The sequence below is a fragment of the Neopsephotus bourkii genome, unplaced genomic scaffold (genome assembly GCF_033783945.1).
Source record: "Neopsephotus bourkii isolate Nb327-2 ecotype Australia unplaced genomic scaffold, CSIRO-AGI_Nbou_v1 NB_1394, whole genome shotgun sequence".
Taxonomy (NCBI): domain Eukaryota; kingdom Metazoa; phylum Chordata; class Aves; order Psittaciformes; family Psittacidae; genus Neopsephotus; species Neopsephotus bourkii.
In genome coordinates, this window is record NW_026901872.1 from 1,820,879 (window position 1) to 1,835,712 (window position 14,834).

The window sequence follows — 14,834 nt, forward strand, 5'->3', positions numbered from 1 at the left end:
CAGGATGAAAAAGGCACTGACAGCTTCAAGTGTCTGTCTCTGTGTTAGCCAAAGCTCCTAGAGAGTATGTCCAGAATTAAAACTGATGAGATTCATAGAAGGACTGAAGGATTAAACACTTCATAGAATCATAGAATGGTTAGGGTTGGAAAGGACCCTAAGATCATCAACTTCCAACCCCCCTGCCATGGGCAGGGACACCCCACTCTAAACCATATCACGCAAGGCCTCGTCCAACCTGGCCGTGAGCACTGCCAGTGATGGAGCATTCACAACCTCCTTGGGCAACGTATTCAGTGCCTCACAACCCTAACAGGAAAGAATTTCCTCCTTATAGCCAATCTAAACTTCCCCTGTTTAAGTTTTAACCCGTTACCCCTTGTCCTATCACTACAGTCCCTAATGAAGAGTCCATCCCCAGCTTCCCTATAGGCCCCCTTCAGATACTGGAAGGCTGCTATGAGGTCTCCACGCAGCCTTCTCTTCTCCAGGCTGAACAGTTCTAACTTTCTCAGCCAATCTTCCTATGGGAGGTGCTCCAGTCCCCTGATCATTCTCATGGCCCTGTGTGGCATGCCATTTCCCTGTTTGCCTTTCTGCACAGCTTCCCTCTGTAACTTCTTTCCCCTTCCTTTTTGGAGACACTCCAGCTATTAAGATGTGGAAGACAGTTGTTCAGGAGTTCCTTCACTCAGTCAGAAGAGGTCCCCACAGTTCATTGTGGGCTTCTTGTTGCATGCACTTTCTCAGCCTGTATCCTGGCTATTTGCAGTAGGTGACTGTCCAATTCAAAACAGATTGAGGCCCAGAGGAGCAGATCTTTTCCTTTTGGAGGAGCACTTTCTCCAAACTACTCATATACTTCAGTGCTTGACTGCAATTTCACTTTTTAGTCATTCTAAAAATGACTTTAAATAATAACTTCTCAGCCGTCTGATGTCTAGATTAAAACATAAGCATGAATGGCACACCAGCCTGTAGAGAAAAGCAGAAAAGTTTATTCTGTTAAAGAGAATGAAAGGGGGTGAAGGGTAAGAAGCCAGCCTTGAAATAGCTTTGTTACATTGTGTTTCTAAAGAGATAAATAATGTGTTTTTTACTGAGATAAACTTTGGTTATTTTTTTTCCACTTACAATGTTGTATGCAAACAGGAAACCCTGACAGTTCAGACTGAAGGACTTGCTGACTTCACTTCTTTGTAGTAACTTTTAAGAAGTTGCTGATTAAAGTGGCATCATCAGCAGATTCTCAGACAAAACAGTTTGTAACAACTTGGTTCTAGGCTGGGACATTTTCTTCTTTCCTAGTGAGGATTAATAAGAAATGTTAAGTAAAAGAAACTGAATTTTTATGTCCTCCCCCAACACTTGTTACTATGTAATGTTTGACTGTGTCATAGGAATATCTTGATTTAAACACTTCACAGAAATTTATCAAAAAATATAGCATTTAAATAATCTATACTTTCTAATGTGTTCTAGCAATACATGTTATTAAAAAAAAAGCAAGAGAAAACTGTAGGGAAGAAACCAAGTGGTTCATGTTACTGGAAGCAGATTTCTAAGGATATTTTCTGAATGTTTCAGATTCTTTATTCTGAATATGCCTTGAGAATAAATAAGGCTAAAGAAATAAGGTGGTCTGTCTTTTCTGCAATTTCACTGAAATGTTTCTTTAAAGAAATCATCTGTAATAGCAAAATCAGTATCAGCAGGAAAACTGCCCAGTAGTGCACTTGATATATTTTATCTTCTGGGAAACAAAGTTATTGGAAGCCAAGATAAGGTACTTGGCCAGTATCTTTCATCTGGATGTTTTGTTGTTGTATCCAAATCCATGCTGACCCATCTGCTATGTTCTCTTGTTGCCCGCACAGTCCTGTTGTTGGGGTTCGGCGCACTCTCAATGAGAGTGAATCTGCGTCGCCTGGTCTCCCCTCGTCTGTCTCTGCCCCTTCTTTCCTGAAAAGCTTTTACCAGGGCTCAGGAAGGTTGCTCCAGCACTCAGAAAGTGACTTCTTTAAGAGGTGAGGGCATTGTCTCCTGCCTAGTGCTTCAGTGCCACCAGCTTAACAGGATTCCGTGTGTAGTGCAGCTCATGGGATGTCTCCCACTCTGCCTCGTGCTCCTGCATTTCTAACAGACTTCTTAAGTACTTGATGCAAATGGGCAAACAGGCTTCTGAAAAAAAAAAGCCTGTTAAAAATAGAGGCCTGTCTGCTGACATCTAGTAGCTGTGACCTCTTTCTGTTCCAGTGTTGCACATCTGCTGCATTTGTTTGCCACTTGAAATGCAACGGATTTTAGGAGTGTCATGCCAATTTAATGCTTTCTCTGCTGAATGCAAACCAGCATGTGTTACTGACATCACTGGCATGTGAAAATAAGACAATAGCAATGTGAAGAGCGTACAGTACTAATGTGGGATGCCTATGCATGAGGAAGGGGAAACACCATGTTAGCCGGATGGTACTAGCTATGAGATGTTTAGAGAGAATCATGAAATAACTTCAAATTGGAGTCAGGAAGAAGCAAAGATACAGGAAGGCCTTTCTGACATCAGTGTGAAAGACTCAAGTATCTAAATGAACAGTAAGAATAGGCTGTCTTTCAGGAGGGTACTTGAGGAAACTGCATGTGGATTATTTTTCTGTAGTAGGCCTGTAGTGACTAAGGTGGAAAGTTTTGAACTTCATGATTTTTTTTTTTTTTTTGCATTTATATTTCTCTTTTGTCAGTGAGAGATCCCTTTTCCTTTGTTAGTCTGTCCTTGTTCACGGAACTATACTTGTGTTTCTGTTGCTCTTCATCTCTGAATGTAGCTCTGCTCTAATCATCCCCGACAGAAAACTGTGGAGTTGTAGAAGGTGCTTTTGTCACTGTTTCTCCCTGGAAATTGACAGTAGAGATTTCATTTTTACCAAAACCAAAAGTTGATGAGATCTGGATTCTGGGTGTAATTAGGATTCTAGGGAGATCTTCAAATTAGGAATAATTCCCAGAAGATCATTGTGTTTCTACTTAGGTTTTATACTGTACAGGTTTCTGATACCAGGTAATCTTCAATTTGTGCAAAAACCTTTGTGAAAATTGTAGCTTGCTACCTATAGATCTTGCTGGGAGCAACTGGGCCTGAGCTGTCATGGTAAGCAAATTGCAGTGTTAAGGCTGAAGTGTTGGTGTTTAGTTGGGTTCATGAAGTGAATACATCAAACACAGAAAGAAGTGTCAAATGAATAACGCTGATGTGAAAAGAGTGACTGAGGTAATAAAACTGTCGCTTGAAAATGCCTAATGGAGAATAAAATTTATTGTCTAGCTGTTGGTGGCTGAAACTCTTTAAACTTTCCCTGATGTAGCTTGCAAATATGTGTTTTGCCATTAGGTTTATAAATGATTAAAAATTGACATTTTTTTATGGGTTTTCAGTTTTGATTTTTTTTCCTTTGGATATTTTTCACAGAGAAAACCTTCTATTCCAGTAGTGAGGTGTTAGAATTCCCATGTGAACTTATGTTGGAATTTAGTGTGGTATGTCAGTTCTTTACAATCTGAAGACTACAAGCTATTTGACTGTTAGGAACCCTAATTAAAACTTCAGTGCATTTTCCTTTCTCATCATGGTTACTATGCATTCATCAAGTGTATCCTAACCTCATTGCACTGCAGAAAAAAATCTTTATAGTATGACTTTCCATATCATGCAGCTTTGAGATTACACATGAAACAGCACGCAGCTTTTCTTGGTGTTCTGGTGAACTGCAGGATCAGAGCCAGTTTCAGCTGGGATTAATTTTAGAAAGATGTTTGATTTGTAGCAGTCAGATAGGCCTATGCAAAGAGTATCAAGCCAGGGTCAGCTGGGCAGCTGGATGTTAAAAAGTAACTCTGCTTGTTTTATATATGTCCTTTATGCATTGGCTGCTGTAGAGAAGATGAGTCTGATCCATGTTTATATCACATTTGGCATATGGTCATAAACTCGGAAACTGAGACTAAGGTGTTGGAGATACAGGGTACAGTGGCTCTCAGCTTCATCTCATCTCATCAATGGGGAGAAGTTGGTGTGTCTGCAGTAGAGTTGCTCTTATCCTAGGTTGTCTTTAATATTGTGACATTTATAAAACTGATCCTGCTTGTTTTTCTACCTGAACACTAATACAGCCAGATGTGCCTGTCACTGGGAACATCTTCATTTACAAAGCATGCATCATACCCTAAAAGTGTCATGACCTCCATTAAAAAGGAAACCTCAGTTGACTTGCTAGGGTTTAAATGGCTGTGTTTGAGATATATAGAGCCAGGAAAAAAAAAAAAAATTATTCTCCAGATAAGTTCACTGTGGTAAAAAAATAATAATTTTTTCTTAATGTTTGTAGAAAAGCTGAGGTTTTGGGGTTAAATTCTAATGTTTGCTACTATGATGATTTATGTGAAGAGAGAAAACAGCAATGTTTTCTGCTTTAAGGAAGGAACTGTATAGTGAAGTTGGGCATAAACACAATATTAATAAGTGCCTTCAGTATGTTTTTACTGCATTGGCAATTCATTTATCTCGAGAGAAGCCTAGGGTAGAAGTGGTCTGCATAATCTTGGCTTTTGACAGATGTGTTGTACTGCGTTTAATATTGAACACAAGCACCAGTAAGGATTATTAAAAATATCCTGCCAACGTGGAGTTAAGCAAACAGGAATTTGAGAGCATAATCTGTTTTTAAACTTTCATTTCTGTAACTTCTGGAAATTCTGGCATTGATTCAACAGCTACTCCTGAAAGCCAGGCTTGTGGAAGAATCTGTCTGGGGTTTTTAATATAAAAATAAAAGCATCACTTTTAAAAATTTGATATCTTTAAGCGTAAGTTTGACTAGCCCACACTGTCTCTGTTCATTACGTTGTTATGCAAGGATAGTTTAAGCTGCTTTATCACCACTTGAATTTAAACAGATTGCTTTTTTAAAACAGCTTTATTTCTCATGAAGAAAGTAAAATACTTGGGAATGTTCTTCAAATAAAATAGCAGAAAATAATTATTCAGAATAAAAACATGACAGGAGTGAGAACTAAGAGAGAGGTGTAAACTGATCGACTAGTCCTTCTTCCTCCCAGAAGTTCATCTGTTTCGCTTATATAAGGCTTCTACCACCTAAAGTCCTAAGAGCTGAAATACTAGCTTTCTGTACTTAGACTGGGGGATTTTGTACCATCACAGCCTCCAAATTGCAAAGTTGATTCAGTTGCTCCTTGGAGCAATCAAGAGAAGAAATCTGAATGAAAGAAAACTGGGCAAAAATGCAGACCTTGGCATGAGTAGTAACAGTATTCTGGAGTCAGTTGGCTTGCATGTACTCAAGTGCAGAATAATTGAGGTAAGTATTGTATAAAGACTTCACACGAAAAAGGGTAGCTTTATGGGGTTTTGAGTATCCATCTTTGGACGCATTTTAAAGAACGGTTTTGGGAAGAGGTATAGGTAATTGAAACTAAGCAATAAGCATGTTTGTAATCTGAGCAAGTTTGGGGAGTTTCTTCTTCCCTTTTTTCCCCTTTTTTATTCCTTCCTCTTTTTTTCTACCCCTAAGCTAGCAGTCTCATCTTCGTACTATGCATTATCTGATAGTATAGTGAATGGGACGATGCTTTGTTGAAACTGAGTTGCAACTACATGGGATAAAACGCTTAGATGATCAGTACTCTGTACTCATGAGTACTTGGGTAATTGCTTGCAACAACTTAAAGAATGAATGTACAGCCTGAAATATATGAGGCACTATATTGAATTTATAGCTTTTCACTTTCTATTGCATACAAGCTGATGGGTAAATTTTGGTTTCTGTGTTGGGTCAGGAGCATAGGCTAAGTAGCCTTATGGGGAACCATTATTCTTCAAAGTGAACTGTGGCGCATATGTCTTAAATACAGAGTATCGCATTGTCAGTGTTTTCCAGAGGTATGGTAAGTGATTAAAATAGGAACAGTAAGTAAAATGAATTGAAAACACTCAGTTTTGTGGTATTTCTCTATTGAACTATTTGGCTTTGCCCTTTCATACATTTGTTTTACCAATCTGAAGTATTCTGATGTAGAAGTTGTACCATAATCTAGATGTCATTTTCTTAAAATAAATAAATAAAAATGAATTCTTGCAATCATGTCCTAGTTTGCAGTTCAGTTCTTCAGTATCTCTTCTGTAGTTCTTTAAGATTTTATGTACTGCCATCTCTTAATTTTCAGTGCATTGACTCCAGTGCAGTTCATTTTGCTCCATTGCTGATAGGTTGCAGCAGGACAGGAACTTACAAAAAGTGGTTGGTTTTGCCTTCTTGGAGGCTGTGTCACTGTATAATCCAAGAAATACTGATTCTCTGCCTTGACCCAGTGTCTCAGCTCCATAATCCACAGTTTGTAGAGTAGTTAGAGATTTCTTGAATTTGAGTTAGCAACTTAAAGTGGAAAATGTTATTTAAAAACTGGAATTAATTATTGGACTATTTCTGCTAGTTGATCTTGCAGTGTGTTTCCCATGTAGATGTTTAGGCCTGTGTGCTGTCAGAACAGGATCTTTTGTTAAGAATTCTTCCTGTGGGTGTTGAGGTTCAGTATCAGTGCCCTGACAAAAAAATCTGTGGAAGTCTCTGTTGCCCCAGGTTGGGAGTTAGTGAAAACCGCTCTGCTTTTCAGTAGCAATGATTGAACTCCCATTTAAGAAGTTGCTGTTGTTGTTTTGGAGTTGCTTTTGCTCACAGTCTCTCCTCTTGCATTAATAAACATCTTCATATTGCAGGGAGTGATAGCTAATGGTCAGATATACTTTTTTTCTTTATCCACACCCTGTTCAGAGGAACTGAGGTGTTGCTGGCTTGTCTGAGCAGAGCACCTACCTGCCTGGCTGCTTAAATCCGCAGCTACCTTAGAACCTGAAGTAATCTTGCAAGTATGACAAAAAGTGAAACCAGCCAGTTAAGTTGATTTATGAAAGATGGTAAAGTCTAGGGAATAAGTATTGTGCAATTCCTCTTTCAAGGTGGGGAATATGTAATTGAATTAACTCCTCTGTTTTTTTGCACCAACCTTCTGAACTATTTCACCACAGGGTAGTAGACACTGCTATTCTACTTCGACTTCTTCCTGCTTTTACTCTGTAGGATATTGTTTCACATCTTCAGATCTAATAAGCTAGGACTTGGTCTGTCTGTCTTGAAATTATGAAAATTCTTAGCTCCATTTCCTAAATCTTGATGGGTTCACAGGTACCGTTGCCTTCCATTGAATCTAGGGAGATGTGTGCATGAGACTTTCAAAAGCTTTTCTCTAATCGCTCATCAGACAGCTCTTTGAAAGAGGAGTTAATTAATGTTAGCTGCTTAAAATAGCAGGGGAATTTTAGAAGGGAGGGTTTAATAACAGAAATACCAGTCCTCAGAACTGTATGATCTGCACACTTCACAAGGTAGCACATGTGACTAACTTATCCCACTGTAAACTCTGTGACTCAAGTGATGTGAACAGCTTTGTTTCATACCCCAAAATAGCTACCCGCTTATTCTGACTTCCTGTAAATTCTACTACTGTAAACTGAGCACTATTCATAGAATCACAGAATAGTCAGGGTTGGAAAGGACTTTAAGATCGTCTAGTTCCAACCCCCTGCCATGGGCAGGGACACCTCATACTGAACCATGTCACCCAAGGCTCTGTCCAACCTGGCCTTGAACACCGCCAGGGATAGAGCATTCCTAGGACTGTCTCCATGTTTAGGAACACAGTAGCTGAATGTAGGTTTTTGTACTTATCAGTAGAAAGAAAGCATTCCTTTTCTATGTAGCTTCCATTTAGTAAGCCTTGGGATGACTCAATTTTTGTGTTCTAACACATGATATGTAAGACTTGAAACAGCAAGAAGCAGTTCTGTTACAGTTATTTATAGAAATGTGAGCTATAATGATTAATATATCCAAACTCAATACCTTATTTCCAAGAGTTGTTGGACTGAAACGCCTTTGGGAAACAGCACCTCTAGATTCAATATTAGTTTTATAGTCTTTGTTTAGCTAGCAGAAACAGTGGTTACCCCATTACCAAAGCCTGTGTAAAAGTTAACCGAAGATTGTCACAGGGTTTAAGATCTGTGCATCTATTTTACTAACACAAATGCAAAATGCTGAAATATTTCTGAAAGTGGCTCACGTACTTACAAAAGTTAAATATCCTGTCCCTGTCCTGTGGCAATAGTCAGTAGAGAGGTGTGCTTGGTGTCCTCTTAAAATGACCTCCCAGCAAAGCTTCCCTGTATCCTCTCTTTGCCTCTTCCAGCAGAATAAGCTGCTATTAAAATTCTTGTGTAAATATATTTGTACATGACAACTGGGGAGGAGATCAGCTGCTTTCAGGTCATCGTGGTGTGAACTGTATAATCCAAGAAGTACTCATCCTCTGCCTTGACCCAGTGTCTCAGCTCCGTAATCCATATAGAGTAGTTAGAGATTTCTTGAATTTGAGTTAGCAACTTTTTCTTAAAGTGGAAAAAGTTATTTAAAAACTGGAATTAATTACTGGACTATTTCTGCTAGTTGATCTTGCAGTGTGTTTCCCATGTATATGTTTAGGCCTGTGTGTTGTCAGAATAGGGTCTTTTCTTAAGAATTCTTAAGAATTCTTCCTGTTTGCATAGGCTGTATTCCCTCAGCTGGAGATGCTGATGAAGCATGGGGGACGTTGGGCTTTAACTGTGCACATGAATTGTCCAATTCTTGAAGCATATGGAAGAGGCTGCATGAGAAGGCCAGAATATTAACTTCCGTGAAATATTCACCTGTGAGCTCATCACGCCGTTTAAAGTGGCACCAAATGGAGTGTTGTGCTCTGCTAAGGCAACATCTTGTGCTTTTAGGGGTATTACATCACATCGCCCCTATAAGACTAATGTATGGCAAAACAGAACCTTTTCTCTTAGCTTTCCATAAAGGTTAGCTTTTGTTCTGAGCTTCCAGCCAAACACTGTATGAATGCTATGCATTCTCCCTAGTGGTATGTAATGCAAACTTCACAGTACTGTGTTACAGGGAAACAATTGGACACTTCTACATTTAAGGTGAAGCTCACACACAGCACACTTTGTCTTCTAGAGCTTCCCAGCAAATGCTCCTGCAGGGTTGGTTGACCATTAGACAGGCTTAATATAAGGGGGATTTTTCCTTTCCAAAAATGACTGACTTTGATCATCTGATCTGCTTTTTCTTTCCTTCAGTGATGGGGAGGGAAAGAAAAGAACATCAACTGTCTGCAGCAGTGAATCTCTAAATGCTGCGGGGGCTGCGCTTACACCTCGCCGCATCTCCTGGCGGCGGAGAATATTCCTGCAGGTAGCTTCACCTATGAATAAATCTCCTTCCAAGATGCAGCATCCAGGTCTGTGTGTGCTTTTAAAGAAAATAAACAAGCAGTTGTTACTGAATAGTTATTACTGTAGTGAACTGCAATGTGAAAATATGAAAGGGAGAAGGGAAGCAGCTTAATACAATATACTTGGTAGAACCTCGCTAGAGATCCATTGTGCTTAGCGGGCTGTAGGTCTCTGCTGGTTTGAACAGAGGATTCTGTCATCAAAATCAAATAAATTGCCATCTGCCATGGCTGCACTGGTAGCAAGGAAATGAAGAGCTGCCTCTTGCTGACAAAGATACCCTCTTTAACAGTTAGCAAATTTTTACACCAGCCTGCTTACATAATAGCGATGTTTGCATTGGTAAATGCAAACAAATGGTAAATTTTCTGCCCAGTCCTTGTGCTGCACATCGCACCTGTGGAGTGTGTTAATAAATCTTGCATCTTTAGGTCATTTAAGGTAGAAATCCCGGAAATATCTGAAATCCTGCTGTGTCGATAAAGACCTGTTGGCAGGATTCCCAACCACAGGTAAATGACAAACTCTGTATTTAGTGATCATAAGGTGCTGTAGCACTCCCTACAGTGCACCTTAGCAGTGTAGGTGGAACAAATCACTTTTAGTATAGAAGCTGCAGTAAATCGTAGGAGTAAACAAGCTCAGCCTTAAAGGAGACTTTATGGATAAATACCTCCTTGTAACTCCAGAAGGAGCTCATAGGGGAAAGGGTTTAAATACTGTGTGACCCTTTATTTAGCTTTATTTCACTTAAATGCAGCTTTGATTTAAATAAAACACTTGGTTTAAAAATAATTCTCTACTGTTGAACTGCATTTTCTCTGTCTTTGGAATCAGTACCTCACTGTTGAATGTGGAAGACAGCTATTTTTGTTTGTTGTGACACAGATTTTTGTGATATGTCAAACAATCTGAGTTTCCTGTAGTAACTTTCTGATTGTTTGCAGATGGTCATGATGGAAGTGAACTGTTACCATTATCGCCACTTGCTCCCCCCCTGGAAGAGGACCCTCTTGTTGTAGTACTGCAAAATGAGGACGGTCCAGATAAAACTGGAGAGAAGAAAAACTCAGAAGAACTACAAAGTCTGTGGAGAAAAGCCATCCATCAACAAATCCTGTTACTTCGAATGGAAAAAGAAAACCAGAAGCTGGAAGGTTAGCTATTTAGAAAATACCCCTAAAAACTATTATAAATTCTGCTGCCTGGAGATGAAAACCATGCTGGTGTTGGGCCCCTCAAACAAAGATGTGGTTCTTAAACTTTTTGGTTTACAGTGCTAGAAAAAAATGTCTTTGCCCAGTCCTTTCTCACAGTCTACCAGGTTCTCTGTCTGCCTGCCAACTCTTGCTGAGCCACGTTAAAGAAGAAAGTGACAACCTTTCATTTTTTAACGCATGTTAGGCAAAGGTTGCTGCAGTCTGTGTTCTAGCTGACTAAGCCTGGGAATTTTGATGTGGAGTCAGGGGAACAGATGCCATGTGAACACTTAGGTATGGTAAACCTTACCCTCTGTGTCTTGTTTCAGTCATTTGGAGCACATGGCATTTCTGTCCAAGCTTTCTGTCCTTCATTAGCCACATCATAGTGGTAATTTATAAATATTTGAATCCGGATATGACTTCTGAGTGACTGGCTCTTGAGATATGTCAGGAAGATCTATTTTTGGAAGCTGAGCACTGTACACTGATAATTGATTGCTGTTCCTGAGGGATCTGAAGTTGGCCATGCTGACTTGTAAGCTGCTTGATCTTTTGGCTGATATTTCATTATTATGACTAGTCACAATTCAAATGAAAAATAGAATGCGGTGTCTATCCTAGATCATAGAAGTTCTTCAGTATAACAAATTGCTTTCAGTGCAAGTTGAAAATTTCAGATGTCCTCTCTGCAATTGCTGCCCTCATCTTCTCTTGTCTGGTCTATAAGCTCATTATATGGTAGTCTGATTCTTCAAACAAAATATAATGATCTTGTTAAGGTCAGTTAACTCTTTATCGTTCTTTAGGGATGCTTACTAAGAAGGCAGGGGAAGAAAGAAAAACAGCAGGACAGGAGTGTTTCCATGTCCCTAACTAACTCTTCATCCTTGAATGTGTTTCCTACACATGTAGTGTATTTCTCTCTGCACTGTCTGTAGAGTTTGTCTCCCTGTGGACACATGTTTCTGTGGAAACCCCTAGATTCATAGGGAATGCTTTCAGAGAAGTCTCTTCCGACTTCAGCCAAAAATTTGCTTTTATTATTTTAGCAAATGGTGAATATACTGTTGTGGGGTGAGGAGCCTGTAAATCTGCTGTAGTGACTAGTTCCATGTTATTCTCCTGGTAGTATGAGCTGCTGAGGGACAAATGAGAGGTACTGAAAACTTAAATCAGCCTAGTTCCTTAAGACTCAGTAAGTTATTTCCATTCTGTGACAGAGATGTAGAAAGTAAGTTCTTCCTGCCTGATCATGGTGAAAACAGGAGTGTCAGCAGTGGAGACTCCAAAGTGGCACTTACATGTAAGCCCACATATTGTCTGTGCTTCAGAGAGCATGTCACCATTCTTGTATACAGGTCTGTAAGTACTGCTAGTAAAACTGCTGCTCTGGCTAGCTAGAATTCACCACCTTGTTTTCAGAGGATGAAAAGTAAACTTAGTGCCTCTCCATAGGCTTCCTTCCTGTGGGCTATTGTAATGTAGGTCTTTTTATGGACAGGACATATGCAGAACTGATACATTCCAAACAAGTGCTGGTTCAGGCAGTGATTGGCATCCTGGCTTACAATTCAGTGTAGATCTTGGGAATGGGAAATGTAAAACCAGAAGTGCAGCCGTTTCTTTACATAAAGCCAGGCTCCTATCTGTGAATTTATTCAGCTGTATATGACTGCTTTAAGGCTGGAATTGCTGTGGAATTGGTTGTAGTGGTTTTCTGTTAATGTTTTGTTGATTTTTATTTACAAAATATTAATAGAACCTCTTTTCCTATTTCTTTTGCTGTCGAGGAGACTTGAATACTATTAGCTCTTTGTTTTACAGAAGGTAAGTTCTGTGAATTGCACCAACTTGCTTATATATATATATATATATTTATTCTTTTTTTCTGAGAAGCTATAAACTACTTTCTCCACTAGGTTACCTAGAAATAAATATAAGAACTACAAAAAAGTAGAAGGCCACCTAGCTATGATTAGGAAGAACATTAACAAGGATGGTTGCAAATAACTAAGGGTGGCATAAATAGGTAGGGCAAGTATGATCAACAGGCAAGTTTGGTGACTTTCACTAGGGTTGACTGCAGAGCCACAGTACCTTTCAGTGAATTACAACGTGCACTTAATCTTGGAGTTCATTGTCACACTGAAATATGCTACTGTTGTCTTCAGTCTGTTCCGTACTGCTTATGAGAAGATGAAATCATACAGCAATAGGGTAGCATTTAAAATTGCCCCATTTGGACTGCAAATTCGTGGCTGAGAGATCACATTCCCATTTTTATAGCAGCATGCTGCTGCTTCTACAAGGCCCCCTGTAATCTTGAATAGCTGCAGTCTCAAATGTGTAACATACAGTGTTGGAAATAATTTGTCACCTCCCTTTTGGAGTGGGGGTAGACAGTGATCCTATGGATTGATCCATTATTGTCTCTATCCAAAGTGAGGTTGTATAAAAAACAGGAATGTGAGTTTGCTTTCACCTAGAGGTAATGGTGGGGAAGGAAGCACATCTGTAAAAGGAGAGTCTCCTGCAAGGAGCAGGTACTGCATGTGGATCAAGGCAAATTTGTAATAAACTCAGTTGCAGCTTTCAGAGGTAATGTTGTGAAATCTGTAATTCAGTCCAATGGTAATTAATCCTGTCTCTGTAAATTAAGACACATTCAGGTCTTCATTCCTGTTTTTTACACCAGCATGGGGAATTGGAGTGTTTTTCTGCTTGTATATCGTGTATAAAGAATAACCACAGTTAATTTCTCAGTAATGGAAATGAAAGCTGCTCCTCCATGAAATTCAGAGTAACAGTGCAGCTTTATTTCAGACATAGTGAGTCCTCTGGAATAAATATTTTTTGCCAGGTAGTCCTATGCAGCAAACTTTATAGCAACATGAGTTCTGTGCTTCTGGATATGGTTCATGTTGGTTCATTCTCTTTACTTCTAGTCAGTCTGATGATGCCAGGTGGCAGCACCATGAGTTCTTACCATTCTCTTAAGGGACATGTGAAAACTGGAACCAGTGTTACAGACTTCAGTTTAGAAGACTTGTCTAGTTTGCTTGCCTAAGTTTCTAATATAAACATTCATATGTTTGGTACTTTCCATACCAAAACAATCATAATGTTCAATATAAAGAAGAGAAAAAGGATCAAGGGTGGTGTTACAGTTCGAAGAAGAGCAGCAGATGTAGTAAAGTTGTGTTGAGTGGGTTTTTCTTCTTGCCCCAAGCTTTAAAAAATGTTTTCACATACTTCATGAATTCCTAATGTTCATGGCACAGGAATAGAAGCTGTGTCACCTGCAGCATCTTATGACAAAAGACTGGCCCCATTTCAGCTATTAACTGATAAATGTAAAAGGTGTATTTATCCCTAGTCAGATTATCTAAGTTAGATACATCTAACTTGAATGGGGTTTGCATATTTGATGTCTTTTGTAGTTTCCTGATGTTCTGGTTTTTCATGTGCTCTTACTTTATGTTCTATGCTCTAGCAAGCAGAGATGAGCTCCAATCAAGAAAAGTAAAACTGGACTATGATGAAGTTGGTACATGTCAGAAAGATGTCATAAATGTCTGGGATAAGAAGTTACTAAACTGCAGAGCCAAAATCCGATGTGACATGGAAGATATTCATTCCACTTTGAAAGAAGGTATTTATGTAGGGTGGCTTTTAACTATGAAGCCTGAAGATTTATTATTTTTGTTCCCTTTTGATACCGAAGGAAGTTTGCCAGCAATACGCTTTTTCCAGTAGCACAAAGTAATGGAAAGATTGCCTTCTTTTTACAAATGCACCCACCTCCTGCTGCCAAATAGAAAATAGTTCTGCTGTGTCTGCAGCTTATAATGTCAGTAGTGCAGAAACATGTATAGTCATACTCCTGCAAGTAGCATCTTGTGCCCATGTATTATTACAACATACACTGAGCTTCTGCAACTAATACAGTAACCTTCTGGTTTCTAGTCAGTTGGCTCCTTTCCAATTGATTCTGGGTTTCAGATGCTCTGATTTTACTTACTAAGAAGGCAGTAAGTAAATGTTTAATGTGGATTGTGCCCAAAATGTAGGGGAATCACAACCAAGCTCCAGCGAGTCAGAATGACCACATGTTGTAGAGTCTGGAATATGGTCTTTTAGTTGTTCTTTTTATCCTCTAGTGAAAGGTTTGGGATTTTGGCTTGAAGGAGATCTTCTGTGGCCTAGCCATAGGGCAGAAGGGGAACCAG

At 39.3% G+C, this 14,834-nt stretch overlaps 1 protein-coding gene across 3 annotated transcripts in view; it reads left to right on the forward strand.

The window, feature by feature from the left end:
- The window catches only part of TBC1D4 (TBC1 domain family member 4), a 102,810-nt gene that overhangs the window by 76,382 nt on the left and 11,594 nt on the right, over positions 1-14,834 (forward strand). For 2 of the 3 annotated variants that reach the window (XM_061367749.1, XM_061367751.1), the window contains exons 11-14: positions 1,878-2,027; positions 9,248-9,408; positions 10,351-10,560; positions 14,099-14,257. In XM_061367749.1, coding sequence (XP_061223733.1) covers positions 1,878-2,027; positions 9,248-9,408; positions 10,351-10,560; positions 14,099-14,257 — 680 coding nt within the window. The remainder of the gene's footprint in view (positions 1-1,877; positions 2,028-9,247; positions 9,409-10,350; positions 10,561-14,098; positions 14,258-14,834) is intronic. The other variant, XM_061367750.1, reaches the window with a different exon arrangement.